This window comes from Zootoca vivipara, chromosome 13, assembly GCF_963506605.1.
Source record: "Zootoca vivipara chromosome 13, rZooViv1.1, whole genome shotgun sequence".
In the NCBI taxonomy this organism is placed as follows: domain Eukaryota; kingdom Metazoa; phylum Chordata; class Lepidosauria; order Squamata; family Lacertidae; genus Zootoca; species Zootoca vivipara.
This window is the reverse complement of record NC_083288.1, coordinates 42,719,361-42,739,714: the sequence shown is the minus strand read 5'-3', so window position 1 is coordinate 42,739,714 and position 20,354 is coordinate 42,719,361. Positions and strand designations below refer to the sequence as shown.

Below are 20,354 nucleotides of genomic sequence, written 5' to 3'. Positions count from 1 at the left end.
TATCTGGTGATGCCCTTCGGTTTGCAAGGGGGCTCAGCATGCTTCCAGGCCTTCATGCACCACGTCCTGGGGTCCCTCCTCTTCAGGAAATGCTTGGTCTTCCTAGATGACATCCTTATCTACTCGAATGACCCAGTGCAGCATGTGAAAGATGTCAGAGAGGTGTTGCAACGCCTGAAGGAGAACCACCTGTATGTGAAGCTGGAGAAGTGCAAGTTTCACACCAAAGAGGTGGACTTCCTGGGCTACAAGCTGTCAGACAAGGGGCTGGCGATGGACAAAGACAAGGTGCAGGCCATCCTGGACTGGCACAGCCCCAGGACGCGCAAAGATGCCCAACGCCTACTAGGCTTCGCTAACTTCTACAGGAAGTTCATCAAGAACTTCTCTCGCGTTACGGCTCCCATCACGGACTGCCTGAGAGGCAAGCAGAAGTTCAAGTGGACACCAGAGGCGCAAGCAGCGTTCGAAAGCCTCAAGAGAGTGTTCGCCTCAGACCAAAACCTGTTCCATGTGGTGCAGGACGCGCCCCTACGCATTGAGACAGATGCTTCTGAAAAAGCTGTGGGCGCAATTTTGTTGCAACTGGACGCCAACAGGGAGTGGAGACCCTGTGCCTTCTTCTCCAGGAAGCTGACACAGCCTGAACGCAACTACACAGTGTTTGATAGGGAACTTCTTGCGATCTACGCTGCGTTCCAGCACTGGCGACACTTCCTGGTGGGCGCAAAGCACCCCATCCAGGTGTGCACAGACCACAAGAACCTGGAGTTCTGGAGAACTGCCAGGGTGCTCAACCAGCGGCAAATACGGTGGGCAGAGTTCTTCTCGAACTTCAACTTCTCCATCCACTACATCCCGGGGGAGCAGAATGTCAGGGCGGATGCCCTCTCCCGCAAGCCAGAGTACATGGAGGAGGAGGCGCCACCAGCCCCAAGGCACATTTTCCCCCCGTCGGCATGGTCCTGCGGAGCAGCTGTGGTGAGCGAGGCAGAACTCACAGCACTGACGGCAGCGGATGAATTTGCCAACCGCATCTTCAGAGAACTGAGAGGGGGGAGGGAGCAGGCAAAAGACTTTGCAGAACGCAGAGGGCTGCTTTTCTACAAGGGTGCGCTGTACCTACCCACCACCCAGCTTCGACGTACGGTCCTCAAGCAAATGCACGACAACCCTACAGCGGGGCATTTTGGAAGGGACAAAACCGCTCACCTAGTCATGAGACACTTCTGGTGGCCAGGGGTGCGGGAAGATGTTCGAGACTATGTAAGGGGCTGTATCACCTGCCAGCGGGCGAAGGTGGTCAGAGCAGCGCCACCAGGGTTGCTGGAGCCCTTAGCCACACCACACAGGCCGTGGGAAGTGGTGTCCATGGACTTCATCACAGATCTGCCTTCGTCCAGGGGTAAGACTGCAGTGTTGGTGGTGGTGGACCTCATGTCTAAAATGTGTCACTTTATACCGTGTGCCAGGGCAGTCTCGGCAGAAGAGACAGCCAAACTGTTTGTTGATCACATTTTCAGACTGCATGGATTACCTTTAAGGGTTATTTCGGATCGTGGCCGCCAATTTGTTTCCAGGTTCTGGCGGCGGCTCATGAACCTCCTGCAGGTGGAGGTCAGCTTGTCGACGGCTAGACACCCGCAGACCAACGGACAAGCGGAGAGGGTCAACGCCATTCTGCAGCAGTACCTGAGATGCTACGTCAGCCAGCGGCAAACGGACTGGGTGGATCGCTTGCCACTAGCAGAATTTGCCTACAACAATGCAGTGCACGTCTCCACAGGGGTGTCGCCCTTTAAGGCCAATTACGGGCGCGACCTCAGATCTTTCCCAGAGAGGGGGAGGGAGGAGGAGGAGGAGGAGGGCCCACAGGCTGAGGATTGGGCAGAGGAACTGGAGACGGTGCACCAGCAGCTCAGAGTACACTTGGAGAGGGCCAAGGAAGCGTACAAAAAGGGGGCAGATCGCCACAGGCGACAAGGGGAGGTCATCAGGGTGGGGGACAAGGTGTGGTTGTCCTCGGAGGGCCTTCCCACCAGAGGGAGGTGCAAGAAGCTGGCACCCAAATGGCTGGGCCCCTTCACGGTCACGCAACAGGTCAACCCGGTGGCATACAGGCTGGCACTGCCAGAGGACATGAGGGTGCATCCAGTGTTTCATAGATCGCTGCTGTCGCCGTACAGGGAAAGCAGCAGGCTCAGGGACAGCGAACAAACCCCCGAGGGAGGGGGGGAGAGGGAAAGCAGGGAGCAACTCAATGAGGCCACGGCCATCCTGGATTCAAGGTGGGGGGTGGGGGGCCTGGAGTACCTCATGGCATGGGAGGATGCTCCACCGTCCCAGAATGCATGGGTTCCCGCCACTCAGATACAGGAGGAATTCTTGGTGGAAGAATTTCACGCCCTCTTTCCCCACAGACCCAAGCCCTGGCACATGGAAAGGGAGGGGGAGGAGGAGGAGGCACGGGAGAACAGCTCACCATGGCGCTGGGAAGCGGAGTTTGAGGAACCAGAGGATGAGGTATGGGTGTCGCCAAGATCCACCCAGTCAGAGGAAGGAGCAGATTGGCAAAACATTTTTACCCCCACCAGCTCAGACGCCACGGACTTTTTGGGATTCCCGTCCTCCCAGGCGGAAGGGGGGGGCTCGCAGGACTGGGGGGAGGTGTTCACACCAACGGGATCGGAGAGCACCGAGTTTTTAGGCTTCCAGTCGTCACCGACACATGGGGGGGGCCTGGGGAGGGGTGAAGGAGAGCTTGGGAGGGGGGTGGATGTGAGGGACAGGGGATATCGCGAAGTCCCTCCCCTCCTGAGTTCAAGCCCGTCCCCGAGCAAAGGGGAAAGCAGGGAGAGTTCCGATTCCAGTGGGGAAGCAGGAAGTCGTGTCCGAGGCTCAGGCAAGGTAGAGGAGCCAGGGTCCCAGGTGGGACAGGAAGGGGCAAGTAAGGGGGGAAGACCCATCCCCCCAACTCCAGAATTACGCAGGAAGAGGAGGGGCAAGAGGATGGGTCTGCCAAAGCTTTTGTGTTGGAGAAAGACGCGCCAAAAGCCATTAGGAGGTTCTGAAACCGACTGACAACATCGCTCCGTGTAAATAGCAATGACTTGAGCACTGTAAATACGCAGCACCAATAAAAGAATAAAATGCAGAGCTGCGTAGCGTCGTTACTCTGAAGTAGTCCACTCCGGCCACTGTGACACCCGCCATGGCCCAGATGTCCACCAGTGGCTCTTCTTTGACAGTATGGCTGACCGTGAGGGTGAGTGGCCATATCCTGCCAGTTTGGAAGAACACCCAGAGCTACTTCCTGTCATAAACTAGGAAGCGCTTATCCCCTAGCAGCAATCGGAATTCTAGCAACACACCTCTGGTGTTGATATCTTCCATTTCTTGCCGTTTCCAGTTTTCTCCTTGCATGCTCAGCCCCCTCAGTAGGTGAGGCCTTATTGGTTGTACCAAGACCAGGAGCTGCCCTTTCCAGAGCCTTTTCAGTGGTGGCTCCCCATTTGTAGGATGCCATCCACGGTGAGGTGCGTCTGTCTCCCTCATGATAGACTTTGGGGAGAAAATTCAATACATTCCTGTTTACCAAAGCATTTCATGACTGAATAACACAGCTCCTGGCAACCCTGAAAAAACTGGTTGAGAAAATGCTTTTAAACTGTTTTTGAAAGGTTTTTATTCTTGATGTTCACCACCCCAGGCCCCTTTAGAAGGGTGGGATATAAACTGAATGAATTAATAGTTATTTCCCCCCCCATGTAGATACTTTTTTGGGGAGCCTTTTGCTTACTTTTCTCCTTGTCTTCTTCCCCTCCTCATTTAACCCCATTTATTTCCTTATTTTTCCAGGTGGGCTGAATGGCTTTAACATTCCCCAAGTCACGCCCTGCTCGGAAGTAGCGGACTATTTGGCAATGCCCCCTGAGGCACTCCAAAGCCTGGATCCCAAATCCTTGCCCACATATGCCCGCCGGCTGCTTTGTGATGCCTACATGTGCTTCTACCACAGCCCTTCCCTTGGCCTGTACAAATAATACATTCCTGGGTGAAGAAGAATGTCAGGTTTCCAGGAGATGAAAATACAGAATTCTAGGACTCCCATGCCTGGACAGGTTATGCTGTAGATGTGCCTGGGAACCTGAGTTTCAAACCAAAGTTGCCTAGATTCCCAGCCCGACAAACAGTGTGGAAATGTGGGCTACAGCTGCACAGAGCCCACTTCCTGCTTCAGGAACATTCTCTGTCCTGATTGGCTTGCAGTAATCCCTACCTGGATTGGATGCATTGCAACACTGGTTTTTAGAGACTGGCCTATGCAAACTTATTAATTTAGGTTGTTGTTGGTGGTGTTTTCTCTTTCTTTTCAACCCAAGGGTCACATTTCCTCATGGGCAAATTTTCTGGGGCCACATGTCTGTGGTTAGGCAAAAGTAGTTGGAACACTTTTCTCGTTCGAATATTTTTTTTGCCATGCCTTGGAGGTTGCTACACATGCACGCACACTACTCATGTGAGAGGCAGCCTCAAAAGTTCAGAAGTGCATTCCAGACAGTAAGAAGCACATGAGGGAGTGAAACTGGGCCAATGAGGGCTGTGGCCTGGGAGATGTAGTGCAGCCTTAGAAAAAGACATGGCCTGGTGGGGGCATCTTGAGGGCTATATAGCCCAGAGGACCACATTCAGCCATTGGGCCTGAGTCCTGTCCCTTCTGATTTAGACAAGACTTCACGGGAGTCTTTCCCCTCACTCCAGAGTATTGTGAGTTGGTGTTTGCTGCTCCACATGGATAGAAAAACTGCTTGTCGTCCCTTCAGACCAGGAACAGGGCACCTGTGGTCCATCGAGATGTTGTCATTCCCTTCATCCCCAGTCATGGAATTGCTGGAGCTAATGGGAGTTTGAGACCAGCAACATCTGGAGGTGTTACAGGTTCCTCACAGTTGCTTGAAACATTCCACTGACAGAGGCACTTTGTGTACAAGTGACCTCTGTTTTTGTTACCTGCGGCCACCTCCATGCTCTCCTCCTCCCTGCCCACTTTGAATAGTATGCATTCATTGATCCTGAACTACTGTATTGTGAAGGACACCCTCGTGCCACACTGCTGTCCTAGTTGGTGGACGTTGACCAAGTCTTCTCATTATCTGAAGTTTAGGTGAGAAGTGACTGGAGGGCGTCTAAATATGGCTCCTCATATTTAGAATTCCCTCTCCAAAGAAGATTGCCTGGTACCACTTTTGTCCTCCCAGCACCAGGCTAAGGCAGAATTGTGCAGGTATTCCAGCATTTTGTGTAGCTGGTTTCTGTGCATTTTTTATTATTGTTGTTTTCAGGTAAAGGCTACAACAGCCAACATTTTTGTATTGCACATTTGAATTTCAATGTATTTGTGTGCATTGCTTTCAAGGCATGCTAGCCTGGGAGCTTTTGCTGAAAGGGTGGTTTATAAGCTTTAAAATAAACACATAGCCGGCTCTGCCGCCTGAACTGTTTGTATTATTTAATTGGCTGTGGCTGTTTCCTCGTGAGTAATTAATAGAGCTAGTGTGACCTGCAACCAAAGACTGTGTCTTGCCAAATGCAAGGTGGTTCTTTTGTTTAGGATTCAGAAGCAATACGAAACACAAGTGGGTGAGAAGGAAGATTTTATTCCTAAATAGCAAGCAATATGCACATACCAGGACATGCACCTCTACCTGCCACTTGGAAACCCTCAAAGAAGTGGCGAAGTGACTCCCCCAGGTAGCCTTGGATTGCACAGCCCTGCAGCTGATCAGTCCGTGCATGAGCTTCTAAGTTTCTCTGCTCAAACCATCTGGTTTTTATAGGTAGCCGCCACCTTTCAATGCCCCACCCTCTAGTAACAATTCTCGATATCAGAGAAGGTTCTGAATGCCTCTGAATTTGCCTGTTGACAGTTAATATATTCTGACCCTAAAGCCTGTATTTCAATCTACAAAATTAATTATGTGCCTAGTCCAGTGTAATCCAGGGCATGATATAAAAGATCCCATTCTAAGTTATCAAAGGCTTTTTCTGCCTCAAGAAATAATATTTCATATGGTTGTTACGTTCTTTATATAGCATGAATATCTAACACATGTATGTTTGAAGAGAGTTTATGCCCCCTAATGGTTTTATCTCCTGCTATTTATACATTACTGTATCTAATCTATTTCCTAGAATTGAGCTCCATATTTTAAAGTCCTGATTCAGGAGTGCTATAAGATAGTACAGTGGAACCTCGGTTTATGAACACCTCGGTTTATGAATTTTCGGTTTATGAACACCGTGGACCCATCTGGAACGGATTAATTCATTTTCCATTACTTTCAATGGGAAAGTTCGCTTCAGTTTATGAACGCTTCAGTTTATGAACAGACTTCTGGAACCAATTACACACATGCTTCAGTTTATGAACGCTTCAGTTTAAGTACTCCGCGGACCCGTCTGGAACAGATTAATCCACTTTCCATTACTTTCAATGGGAAAGTTCGCTTCAGTTTATGAACGCTTCAGCTTAAGTACTCTGCGGACCGTCTGGAACGGATTAATCCACTTTCCATTACTTTCAATGGAAAAGTTCGCTTCAGTTTATGAACGCTTCAGTTTATGAACAGACTTCCGGAACCAATTGTGTTCATAAACCGAGGTACCACTGTACCACTGGATTTAGAAGGATCATTATTTATGACCACTATTCTTGCCATTTCCCATGTTTTAGGAAAACACGACTTACCATAATTTCATTTAATGTCTCTTAACAAAGAGTGTTTTCATTCATTAAAAAAATAGTTATAATACTCAGCTGTGAAACCATCTGGTCTGGGGATTTTTATAACTTATTGGCCACTCTGTGGAGTTTAGAGATTGTTATAGGAGATTGGAGTTTATCAGATTCAGATTGGGTTAGAAATGGAAATTTTATTTTCCATATTTTTTCATAATTTCTCATAGATTTTTTTAAAAAATTAATTTGCAACATCTTCAGATCTTGCAGTGAACTTATCCTCATTGGTCTTTAATTTGTGGACCGAATTATTATGCTGTTTCTGTTTTAACAAATATGCTAAGAGTTTGCCAGCTTTGTTTCCTTTTGCGAAGGAACGCTGTATTATGAACGCTTCTCTTGAGTTACTGTGGAATGGATTTCTTGCATTTTGGAGAATTTAAGGAGGATCCCTCCTGCAGAAGGCAGTGACCAGCTGGGTAAGTCAGGGATAATATTATAATACAGCACCATCACCTGTCCAGTGTGTGAACAGTTGAGCAGAGAATCAATACCCTCTTCATCCAGCAAAACTGTGATTTAATAGTCGTGGCAAGTGACTGGCAGACCCCTGGGACAACAGCAGGACTGATTAAGAAAGACATCAGTGCTAAACTTTGCCATTTAAAGTTTGGGTTTTTTTATCACCCTGGCCACTGCCCCATGGACATCCTTGTTACGCAAGGTGTAAATGACCGGGTTGAGCAGGGGGGTGACCACGATGTAAAAGAAAGCAATTTGCTTGTCCTGATTGGGAGCATTGGCTGATGCCGGCTTCAAGTACATGAAGATGAGGGTGCCGTAGTACAAACTGACCACAGCCAAGTGGGAGGCACATGTGGAGAAAGCCTTGTGCCAACCAGCCCTTGATCCCATTTGTAACACAGACGACAGGATGAGCCCGTAGGAGGTTAAGACAACAGAAAGAGGACAGAGGAGGACCACCACGGAAGTCCAGAAAACAATGGTTTCTGTCACATAGGTGTTGTCGCATGCGAGCTTCAACACCAATGGGAGCTCGCAGAAGAAGTGGTTGACATGGTTGGGGCCACAGTAGGGATGGTGGAAAGTGCAGCCTATGTTCAACGCTGCAATGAGGCAGCAAATGATCCAGGAAGCTGAAGCAAGCTGCCACCGGCGGCTCCTGTCCATGGCGATGGTATATAATAGTGGGTGGCAGATGGCCAGGAAGCGGTCATAGGCCATGACAGCCAGCAGGAAGCACTCGGTGCCGCCTAGCGTCATGGTGGTGTACATTTGGATTGCGCAACGAGTGGGGGAGATGGCTCCGTTTCCGGAGAGCAGGTGAGCTAGCATTTGGGGCACGGTGCTAGTGGTGTAGCAGATCTCCAAGACGGAGAGGTGGGTCAGGAAGAAGTACATGGGCGTGTGGAGTCTAGGGTCAGCCTGCACAAGCATGATGATCACCAGGTTCCCCAGAAGGGTAAGTGAATATACGAGGAGAATCACGAAGAAGAGTAGAAGCTGGGTTGTGCGGTGACTGCTGAGGCCCACCAAGATGAACTCTCGGATGGAGGTTTGGTTTTCAGGTGCCATGATTCTGCTCTGCTTGGCTGCAGAGACAACGCCGCCGCTGGAGACAGTCTTGATTCTCTTGGAGACAGCCTTAACAATGAAAAGTTACACTTCCTTTGTTCCTGAAAGGGCACAGTGACTCCCAAAGCAATCTATGAAGGTAAAAGAGAGAGAGAACTTGGTTCCTATGAAAGACTTCATTTCCCAGCGCTCCCATTACTGCAAGTTAATATTTAGTGTCTTGAATTATGTCTATTATTAGTATCACTTTATAATTCTGGGGTGGGGCATTAGGGGAGGGGTATGACCTCTGATGGGGGGGCACATTGTGCACCTTCTTGGGCACTCAGTTCTCACCTGTGGCTCCTAGAAGCTGTCATGCGATAGCAGCCACAGCCCAGGAATGGCTTTGACTGGACAGCTAAACCAGGTGAGGGTAGCCGGTGGGTCTCAAACCCTCAGTAAGTTAGGGACTTCCCCTGCATGTGAAAATAGGCTCTGGCAGATTGAGTGGATGGGACCAGTAGTGGGTCAAATGGTCAAGATGGGGGTTTCTTTGTTTTGATAAAGCCCTAAACGGCCTCGGTCCTGTATACCTGAAGGAGCGTCTCCACCCCCACCATTCAGCCCGGACACTGAGATCCAGCACCGAGGGCCTTCTGGCGGTTCCCTCATTGCGAGAAGTGAGGTTACAGGGAACCAGGCAGAGGGCCTTCTCGGTAGTGGCACCCGCCCTGTGGAACACCCTCCCATCAGATGCAATAAGCAACTATTTTACTTTCAGAAGACAACTGAAGGCGGCCCTTTTTAGGGAAGTTTTTACTGTTTGATGCTGTACTGTTTTTAATATTCGGTTGGAAGCCGCCCAGAGTGGCGGGGGAAACCCAGCTAGATGGGTGGGGTATAAATAATAAATTATTATTATTATTATTATTATTATAATTATTATTATTAATTTTTTATTGACACTACCTTTTTATTATTAGCGTTTTGTACCAGAAGCAGCAGCCAATTAATTGTTTTTGAAAGATGCTCCTCCCTGCTTCTCACACACAGAATTAAATGCATATTTTATGATGGCACGTGCCACCTACAATTGTTAGAATTGGTTGTGGGTGCTTTTTCTTTTATAAGTCTCTCCCCCGGCACTTCTGATATCCCTTGCAGGCCAACTTTGTTACCTCTTACATGACAAATACAGAGGGAGGGAGCAGAGACTGGCCAAACAGCTAGAACTTTGTGGCTTTCCTTTAGGCAAATGCTGAAACTCCAAAGTGTGACCTGCTCAGGGAAGCCATTCCTGTCTGTTTAAATAGGCAGGGCTGGGTTGGCCCAAGACATTTTGCTACCTGAGAAAGAACAGTGGTAGAGCAATCAACCCTTCTTCCCAGAAGACTTGGGATTATGTCTTTGGGAGAGAAATAGGGGGTCTCCAAACAAAGTAGGATTCTTGGGGGGGGGGGCTCAATAACTGTAAAAGTGATATAAGGATGCTTTAAATGATGCTTTAGTTAAAAATTTCTGCATTGCAGTGGGTTGGACTAGATGACCCTCAGGGTCCCTTTCAACTCTACATATCGTATGATTCTAGGAATGCCTGTAGATAACAAATGAATTCTTTTTAAAACATCTCAAATATGTGACAAGAAAAGATGTAACCCTAGTGCTTGGATGAGCTTGTCTGACTATGAGTGTGTGTATCTGTGTGTGTGAATGAATTGGCCTTAGCAGCTATATGGAAAGGGATGTTAGAGACAAAAGCTCTGTTAGGAAGAGAAACAGAATTTGTTGCTATCTCCACCTCTTTCTTTACCATTCTACATTTACCATTCTTCTGACAGGCAGAAAATCAGCAGGCGGAGAGGATGCGAGCCATTGAAATTAATGTGCATGGCTAACTTAGATTCATAAATTTCATTGGGTCTACTCTAAACAACCCTTTGTAATGGATTGCTTTGAAGTCATTTCATTCTGCACCAGGTAAAGTAATCGTCAACCACCCCAATTTCCCCCTCCACGTGTCCCATCTTTTGCCCGACCTGCCTCTAATTTTGCCCCACCAAAGGTGGCAAACCTAGGTGCCAGTCCAGGTTCCACCAGTCTGAAAGAATAAGAGCTAAAAAAAAACCAAGATGAGCATGACACACCTACACACTGCAGCTGACACACTAGTGTGTCATGACACAGTTTGGAAAGCACTGCTCCCCAATCTTACTTCCCAATAGTAAACAAGCCACATTGTGAGATGCTGCTTTGCACGGAGACAAACACTATGACTGTTCTCCAGTCTTGGGCAGGTGACCTTCTATGGCTTCTAACCTGTGGTCCCTTGAATGGGGATGTCACAGACTTTATACATGCAAAAACTCTGTTCTTCCTCTGATCAGTGGTTTCACCCAAATAGTGGGTTGTGTTTTTTTAAATTATTTGAGTGCTGGACAGGTTCCACAGAAGGATCCAAAAATTAAGGGCTACTGGATTCTCTGCCTTCCTGCATAGTACACCATTCTGTCATAAACAACAATAAAACTCTACTTGCCAAAGTGGGGAAGAGCCACCATTCCGGTTCTCTGGTTCAACTGCTATGAAAAAAGCCCTAGTGCCGCACTCCCCTGCGTTTCCTCCTGACAACAATACCACTTCCAATTTGCAAAGCCTTTTAAGGCCACAGTCACCGCATGGTTTAATTGTCCTGTTTTTGCTCCCCAGATTCCCAAAGGTTTGTGGATATATTAATAAAGGCAAGACAATAAAGGCTGTGGGTTTTACCACTCAAGGACTCTTCCAGTCCCTTTGGGGCCTTCCTCTGCTTCATTAAGAGTTTGTTGTTTTGTTACGTTATTTGGCTATTCCAAGAGCAACAGGATTGTCACACCACAGAGGGAAAGAGTCATTGAACTTTCAAACAAAAGATCTCTGGGATGAGGAGAATCATGTGGCACATCTTCCCAAACACTACACAGGCCTGCAAACATGGTTGATATGCCCCTTTAATACATAGAGCATCCATTCAAATCTGGTCATTAAATTTTATCATTGCACGGCAGCCCTGTACATGTCTACTCTGAGTTAAGTTTAATTGAATGCAATGAGATCATTCCTTTACCTCTTTTAAACTTTTCAGTAACCAAGTGTGACAGCATCTGGAGCATAGCTATCAAGTTTTCCCTTTTCCCGCGAGGAAGCCTATTCAGCATAAGGGAATTTCCCTTTAAAAAATTTCCCATGAGCCACCTGCCCATGTTGAAAAGTGGGACAATGTCTTGATGTGTGGAATCAAGTATAAATTGAAATCACTATAGGTTTTGCAGGCTAGGACTCAGTGCATATAATAATAATAATAATAATAATAATAATAATAATAATAATAATAAATAATTTATTATTTATACCCTGCCCATCTGGCTGGGTTTCCCCAGCCACTCTGGGCGGCTTCCAACAGAAAAATGAAATAAAATAATCTATTAAACATTAAAAGCCTCCCTAAACAGGGCTGCCTTCAGATGTCTTCTAAAAATCTGGTAGCTGTTTTCCTTTTTGACATCTGATGGGAGGGCGTTCCACAGGGTGGGTGCCACCACCGAGAAGGCCCTCTGCCTGGTTCCTTGCAACTTGGCTTCTCGCAATGAGGGAACCGCCAGAAGGCCCTCGGTACTGGACACCAGTGTCCGGGCAGAACAATGGGGGTGGAGACGCTCCTTCAAGTATACCATGTGTGGGAAGAGGGCTTCACCCCCCCCAAAGGAACCAGGGCACCAACTATAGGGGGTGGAAGGGGCTTCAGCCCCCTCAATATATTTGAGCAAGGGGCAAGTTCCCCTAATACTGAGGGGGGACATCCACCCTGCTGCTGGGTGAGTGGTTGCAAGCTGGGATGTGTGGAGAGTGAAGAGCACCCTGGTGGGTGGGGATGCATTAATTATTGGGCAACCGTGTGTGTGTGTGTGTGATGAGATATTTTTAAAAGATGCTTAAAATGAGTACCGTATATTCTGGCGTATAAGACGACTGGGAGTATAAGATGACCCCCATCTTTTCCAGTTAAAATATAGAGTTTGGGATATACTTGCCGTATAAGAAATACGACCAGGCGTATAAGACGACCCCCGACTTTTGAGAAGATTTTCCTGGGTTTAAAAAGTAGTCTTATACGCAGGAATATCCAGTATATCAAAACAGCTCAAAGTGCCCCCCAAAATATCAAACAACAGCAGCTAGGCTTCTATATGTGCAGAAATGGAAGGAAGAAGAAGTTCCAGCAAAAGAAAAATTGATAAGTAAGTTGCAGTAATGAACTAAACCAGAACTGGCAAAATTAACAGCAAAATTAATACTGTTTTATGGAAGAATGGATGCCTTTTTCAGACTATTTAAATAAATATTGCAGTTTGATGAACTGGCGAGCAGGATTTTGAGCTATGAGCAGCAGAAATAATTAGATTATAATGTGGTTATGATTTGATAGATGGGGTGCAGAAGAAGGGGAGAAACAACAAGGGGTGGGGGAAAGGGGTGGGAAGTCGACAAAAATTAGAGGAAAGATGAAATTGTGTTTTGACTGTATATGTTTTTTCTTTTCTTTTAAACAGGAAATTTTCTTTTTTAAATGTCATATTGAATTCTAGTACAGTTCAATCCAAGAAAAACAACAACTGACAGAGTAATGAGTACAGGGATATATATATATATATGTGTGTGTGTGTGTGTGTGTGTGTGTGTGTGTGTGTTGATATAATACAATTGTGGCTGAATGGTAGAAATTAACTTGAGGACTGACGAAATCCAGTCTCATCTGCACAGCTGTCAGGAATCGAGCACTAAATGCATTTCCAAAATAAGCACTAATGTTTAATTTCAACACCTTAAAAACACATTAGACCTTGGTCCTTTTCTAAACTAAAAAAATGTTAACACCAAGCTATCTAAGTAACTGAAAAGGTTTGGATAGAGAATGCTCTCCCCAGGCTTTTATACAGTGGAGAGATCATTATTCCTGCAACAATACACATGGCTAAAATCCATGCTGAATGTCAAACTGGCAATGTACTCTAATAACTTGTTCTAGGGAACTGTGTTCGAGAAGTTACCCTTTTGCATGAAAGCAAGGAACAAGGTATAATCTTATGCAAAAATATTTCCAAATTGTTTTAAACCGAACTGAAAACTATAGGTATGTCATCATTATGAAAAAGTCTAAATTCCGTATTTTTCCATGTATTAGACGAGGTTTTTTTACTCAAAAATCATGTCAAAAATGGGGGTCATCCTAAACACAGATAGTGGCATGGGGGGTGCAGCACAAAGGATGAACAGAACCCATCATGCCAGCCCAGACCTTGCACCGAATGGGGGAAGAGCACGAAGCGTTCACAGAGCCCACTGCTCCAGCCCAGCCCTCACCACCAGGGCCATGTGGATCCACACTGGATGTCTGCCCGCCCACACTGTGGGGAGCCTGGCCGGTCGAATCAGCCCTTGGGAGGTGACTAGTGGATGGGTGTGACCTTTCCAGACCTGGTAAAAGGCCAAGGCATGCTGCCACTCTGTCCCTTTTCCATCTTCCTTTCATCTTGTGTACAGTACTGCTGAACCTCTAGCCTGCACTCACTAGGAAAATCTCCCTTATGGGGTAAAGCTGTTTTTATACGTTTGTAACTTTAAGCCTAAATCCTGCCTTCAGGGATCACACTGTGATCTGCCTGATCGTGAGTAAGCTTTCTTTCCTTTTGCTTATGAATAAGACACTGGCGTTTTTATTCTTTTAGGAGGGATTCAAGGGGTCTTACCAGGAAAATATTAGAACACCTTTCAATCTCGACAAGACAAATTGAATTGCCTTTTGTTTTAAGAAACTCACATGAGTTTGCAACTAGTTTTCTGCTGTGTAAAGTGGAATGCACTCTGCTAAGTAAAGGAACTTGCTAGCGCAAGTTAGGAAGGATATTAATAAACAATATATCCTCTCCTGCCACCCTGAACACCCCCACAACCCACACACAGCTTTTTGAAGACACAAATTGTGGTTTGCTTCTGTGAGAACGAAAGAGTAAGGGAGACTGCTCGAAACCTAAGACCTCTGACTAGGCTTCAGGGCTGAGCGGAGACTTGATATGCAAATACAAAGCACATAAGGACTCCTCGCACAGCATTCATTAAGGGGGACTGGCAGAAACTGGACAACACCCGGACTAATGACACGAGACGTCAACATCTTATTCCAAGCCCCTTCTGCGCAGGACTTTTGCTGCTGCTGCGTGGATATCCTTGTTGCGCAGGGTGTAGATGATTGGGTTGAGAAGAGGGGTGACCACGATGTAAAAGACAGCGAGTTTCTTGTCGCTGTCGGGGTCTGTGACTGACGGGGGTTTCACGTACGCAGCAATGACCGTGCTGTAAAACAGGGTGACGACTGCGAGGTGGGACACACACGTGGAGAGGGCCTTGCGCAGTCCAGTGGTTGAGCGCATCTTCAGCACAGAGAACAAAATGAGCCCGTAGGAAGTCAGAATAACAGCCAGAGAGGTCAGGATCACCACCGCAGATGTCCCAAAAACAATCATTTCTGTGGAGTCGATGTCGGCGCATGCCAGCTTCATCACGATGGGCAGCTCACAGATGAAATGGTTGATGTGGTTGGGGCCGCAATACGGGAGGCGGAGGGTGAAGATTACGTTTGTTGTGGAGACAATGACACCACCAGCCCAGGAGGCTGAGGCCAGCTGCACCTGGCGCCACCTGCCCATGAGGATGGTATATAGCAGCGGGTGGGAGATAGCCAAGTAGCGGTCGTAAGCCATGACACCCAGGAGAATGCACTCGGTGCCACCCATGCATGCAATGGCATGCATCTGGACCACACAGCGTGCGAAAGAGACGGTCCCATTCTGGCTCAGAAGGTTTGCCAGCATTGGGGGCAAAGTGCAGGTGATGTGGCAGATCTCCACGCAGGAGAGGTTGGCAAGGAAGAAGTACATGGGCGTGTGGAGCCTCAAGTCGGTCCACACCAGCGAGATGATCACCAAGTTCCCCATAAGAGTGAGGGAGTAGATGATGAGGATGATCACAAAGAGCAGAATTTGCGTCTTTCGGTTGTTGGTGAGTCCACTCAAGACGATCTCAGTGACCGACGTGCTGTTTTCCATCCCCGTACTGGCCTCCTACTGGCAGGAAAACGACAACTGATTTTGGCATATGAAGAGAAGAGAAGAGAAGAGAAGAGAAGAGAAGAGAAGAGAAGAGAGCAGCAACAGTGAGAGATTGCAACATTCTTTGGGAACTGAGAGGGATGAGATAGGAATAGGAATAGGAATAATTTTATTGGCCAAGTACCAACATATTTGGAATTTTGCTTCGGCTACATTGCAATGTAAACGTACCTTATATAAACACTGTTCCACTCACAATACAATAGCACAGCAACGGAACCCCACCCATAACTGGCCTCCCCTTCAGCTACACAACTACGAATTTAACAATTTGATGGCACAAGGGGGAAAAACTGTTCCTGTGCCTAGCCATTTTTGTGTATAGAGTCCTGTAGCGATGTCCAGATGGAAGTCAAACAGATGATGACCTGATTGCTGGAACATCAAGATTTATATCCAGTGCTTTAAAAATAAATAATAATAAAAATGTTACAGTAAGTGCACATTTAACATTTTGAGGGGGGGGGGGAGGTGCCAGTACTATGTACTGTGTACCCCATGTATACCCCCAGAAAAAACACTGTTTATATTATCTATATATTCGGTGCTATGGGGGGGGGGGGGACGATGCTGGGGTATGCATATCCCGAAACGTTTTGTGAAGCTTTGTACTTTTGTCCATTTACTGTATTTATTTTTCCCAATTTGAACTATAAAATGGTGATTTACTTGAGTCAAAATGAGAGTACTCCTAAAGATTATTTTTGAAAGAAAAAAACATGTGTGTGTGTGTGTGTGTGTGTGTGTCCATCTCTATAACCCAACCTATTTTGAACAGTTTTCCTTTCCCCAGGGCACTCTTGAACATCAAATTTCAATCAGCTAAAGATCAGTATGGTAAATTCTATCAGTATTTCTATAGGAATGTTTAGTATTATTTTATATAAACTACTTAAGAACGTGTGTGTGTGTGTGTGTGTCTGTCTGTCTCTGTGTCTCATATACTTTAATTAAGTGACATTAAATAAAATTAATATGTGGTATCTGTATGTTACTGCAACTTCTTCCAGTATGTCCTCACCCCCTAGCAGTTAGTTCCACCTAGCTCACGGAGTGCCTGATGAGCAGTTTTCACAACCTCATAAGTCAAGTGGTCAAGTGGTCAAAACCTTTATTGCGTTAGCATACAGCTATAGCAAAATAAAAACAATACAAAATGCCAGAGACAAGCAACAAAGCATAATTCAAGGCGATATTGCTGGTGTAATAACATTTAAATTACCCTAAGACAATAATGCAAGGATTTAGGTGCCAGCACAAAAAATCTAATATGCAGATATATGTAAAGCATAAAATAGCCCAAAATAGGCTCGGCACATTCAGTTAAAATGAAATAGAGAGAATTAAAACAGGTCCAATGTCAAGAGGATAAACCTGCCCTGGATTGTTCCATTTCAGATGGTTATGTTTTTCTTTTTCTTTTTTTAAAAAAGACATTTTTTAAAAAAAGACATTTTTTGCACATTATAAAATATTGCCAAGACTACTAGGAGGATCATGAGGATGGGTCCTGCAACCACAAAGATGGAGAAGTTCCAGTGAACTCCTAGGCACTTAGAGACTTTCCCCCCTTCCTTTCCATAGGGTTGGTTCCTTCCTGCTTTTCTGCCCTCCATTCACTGGGCATAGCTGTCAAGTTCTCCCATTTCTTAAGGGAAATTCCCTCATGCTGAATAGGCTTCCTCGTGAGAAAAGGGAAAACAGCTATATCTCTGGGATTGGGGCAACCCTAAACGCATGCAAATTATAGTCCCCAATCTTTAAATTGAATTGAAATGGGTAAGCTTTCCTTGAGCAAAAGGCCCACAGTATTAGCAACTTAAACAAGAGGCATAGTAATTAATTAATTTCTGCTAAAACGACGATACGTGCTCTTCTGGTCCTCTGGCATGCCTGGACCAAGATGTTTTGCTGTCTAATGATCCCTAGCTAACAGGACCAGTGGTCAGGGATGGTGGGAATTGTAGTCCTAAAAATCTGGAGGGCCGAAGGTTGGTGATGCTTGGCCTAAGGCAAGGAACATGATGGTGTCTCTCCTCTGCCATGTACTGAAATCAACTAGACCAGTGGTTGAATCTGATTTTGACATTAGTGATGGGAGAGAAATGCAAGGGTGCACAAGGCACGCAGCTGTTCTCCAGCACCTAACCACTGTTCCTTACTCCCCAGTATCTGTGGCCAACTGTCACTGCGCCGAATGATAGGGATGGACCTCCCTCCCTCCCATGCACACCCATCTCAATTCCAAATGGCTGAACAGGACTTTACCTTCATGCTTCTTCTCTGATTTTCCTCCTCAAGAAAGTGGGTTTCACTTTACTTTCTAAAGCAGGATACTGTCGAACTACGGGTAACTATGCGGGGAGACCTGTGCCATTTTTTCGGTCAGTGATCTCTGTGCTGCTTCCCAAAGATGGCTTGTGGCAGGATCTTGGCAGCCTTGTGCCTAGTGGTTTCCTTCACACAGAAGTGTGAAGTATCTGCAGCTTCCTACTGAAGAAGACCCATTGGAATTAATTATGGAGATGGGCTGCAGCCTGTTTTTATTTTCCCTCTGACCTCCTTATTGTATGAAGGTTTAGGATTCAGTCAGATAATGAAAGGCAGGGGACCTATGCCATGGAGAATGTTCCAACCCCCTTTGGTGCTTTCCTTTGCATCATTATCAACTTGCTGTTGCTGTTGCCTCTTGTCTCAGGGGGGTCAATGAACACAAAAGCAGGGGGAGAGTGAGAGCAAGCAGAGGTTGCCAGAGCTCTCTCTGTCCTGAGCTGCCCAGAGGCAAGGGGCACCCCAGGGTGCTGTACTGGAGGGAAAATCTATGGGGATACACCTTTGGGGATTTCTTTTTCCAGAGCAGGAAAGGAAGGCAAGAAGGAGGGAGGTGAGGAGAGTGTAGGTGAGGTTCCGGTTGTTGGCTTTGACTATGGGAGTTTCCTGGTGCTTAATGAAGACCCAAAGCACCAAAGTTGTGATGAAAGAAAGGGAAAGAGCAAGAACTGCCAAAGCAGTTCTCCACAACACAAGAAACTGATGTCCTTTGGAATATATGAATTCCGTTCCATGTTTGGGTATTGATCTTGTGGGCACTGCAGGCATTCATCCATGTCTGGAAAAGAAAATTCAAGCTTCTATGCAGTGCAGCACAATATGTTTTCTACTAAAATAATCAAAATCAAAATGACAAAATATTAAATATGAGTTGGAAGGTATAATGCAAAAGATTCTTCTGCTTCCTTTTCCTACAACCAAGACTCAGCCGCATTCAGTCATGATTTGCTCCCTTCTCCCCTCACCTTCCTCAATGCAAGATTTTTGGATGAAACTCAGTTTTGGAAACTACGTGTTATCACTTAACATGAAAATTATTGAGAATTTTACTTGCTCTGTACTTCTATATACACCAGATTTTCATTGACTAGAAATAACTGATCCATTGATCCCTAAAAATCATTGTGGAATATGTTGTTTTTCTGTCGAAAAGAGTAATTTGATAGGGGCAAAATGGTGAGTACTGTGTTCCATATTCAGAGAAGTGAAGAATTCTATATTGAGTTATGCTCCCACCCACACATGATTCCAACCACTTCTTTTAATATACAGTACAAATTTGTAAACATCAACTTGACTTCTCACAAGATCATTCTTTGTCCACTGAACCTGCTCAGTGCTCTTTAAAAGGGAAGGACCATTACACCTCTAGCTATCTCCAAAAGGTGTTTTTGTAACTCTGCAATCTTCAGTTTCCCCTTCAAACAAACATGATATCTTCTTCTGACAGAGTGATAGTTTTTTCTTTTTTTAAAATACATTTTTATTTTTCATACTTTCACAACATTCTCCACAATACAAAGCCAAACAATAAAACTTTTCCACTCTGCCAAGCTTTCAACCTCCCTCCCTCCCTCCCTCCCTCCCTCCCTTCAACAGGTATTTTATATCATCTCCAATTGCGTAATTCAAATCTTTATCTGTAATCCACATTGTAGGATTTATTTCAATCCTGCTAGTGTCTTCAGGTTTTTGCAATTATCATTTAAATATACAATAAATTTACTCCAGTCTCTTTGGAATTTCTGATCGTACTGGTCCCGGATCCTGCGGGTCAGTTTGGCCATCTCCGCATAGTCCACCATCTTCGCCTGCCACTCCGCAATGGTAAGTATTTCTTGTAACTTCCACCTTTGGGCCAACAATGTCCTCACTGCCACAGTGGCGTACATAAACAGTCTTTGATCTACCTTTGCAATTTCGTTCCCCATCAAACCCAGCAAGAATGCTTCTGGCTTGGGGGAATGTATATCTGAAAATCTTTTTAAGTTCATTGTAGATAAGTTCCCAAAATCCTTTTACCTTTTCACAAGTCCACCACATGTGGTAGAAATCACCACCTGAATCTTTACATTTCCAGCATGTTTCATCTCTCATTCTATACATTTTAGCTAACTTCACTGGTGTCAAATACCACCTATACATCATCTTCATTACATTTTCTTTAAATGCTGTACATGCTGTAAATTTCAAATTTTCATTCCACAATCTTATCCATGAATCAAATTCAATATTATACCCAAAATCGATTGCCCATTTTATCACAACCTCTTTCACTTCCTCATCTTTAGTAAACCATTCCAATAACAAATTATACATTTTGATAACACTTTGCTTCTGCTTCCCAACAATTCAATTTGAAATTTCTATGGCTTTTCTTCAAATCCTATTTTTTTCCTATCCACATTAAACAAATCATTTACTTGATGATATTGCAACCAGCTTGTACAAAACTCTTCCAATTGATCATACGGTTTAATCTTAATACCTTGTTCAGTCCTTAA

General features: G+C 45.6%; 3 protein-coding genes across 3 annotated transcripts in view; 1 reads left to right on the top strand and 2 right to left on the bottom strand.

The window, feature by feature from the left end:
• Positions 1–5,487, top strand: part of LOC118095149 (ubiquitin carboxyl-terminal hydrolase CYLD) — a 31,753-nt gene extending 26,266 nt beyond the window's left edge. Inside the window, exons 15-16 of the mRNA XM_060281814.1 lie at positions 3,185–3,265; positions 3,859–5,487. Coding sequence (XP_060137797.1) covers positions 3,185–3,265; positions 3,859–4,043 — 266 coding nt within the window. The 3' untranslated portion in view covers positions 4,044–5,487. The remainder of the gene's footprint in view (positions 1–3,184; positions 3,266–3,858) is intronic.
• Positions 5,488–7,122: 1,635 nt separating this feature from the next.
• Positions 7,123–8,335, bottom strand: LOC118095563 (olfactory receptor 2D3-like). The gene has a single exon (XM_035136811.2). It carries the CDS (start codon positions 8,333–8,335, stop codon positions 7,403–7,405), a length of 933 nt encoding a protein of 310 aa, XP_034992702.1. The 3' UTR covers positions 7,123–7,402.
• A 6,191-nt stretch (positions 8,336–14,526) lies between these two features.
• LOC118095562 (olfactory receptor 2J2-like) lies at positions 14,527–15,456 on the bottom strand. Its single transcript, XM_035136810.2, has one exon. The coding sequence runs from the start codon at positions 15,454–15,456 to the stop codon at positions 14,527–14,529; it is 930 nt and encodes a 309-aa protein (XP_034992701.1).
• Positions 15,457–20,354: the final 4,898 nt, after the last annotated feature.

Excerpts from the sequence above, each read along its gene's own strand:
- LOC118095563 (XM_035136811.2), bottom strand. The coding sequence starts at position 8,335 with ATGGCACCTGAAAACCAAACCTCCATCCGAGAGTTCATCTTGGTGGGC.
- LOC118095562 (XM_035136810.2), bottom strand. The coding sequence starts at position 15,456 with ATGGAAAACAGCACGTCGGTCACTGAGATCGTCTTGAGTGGACTCACC.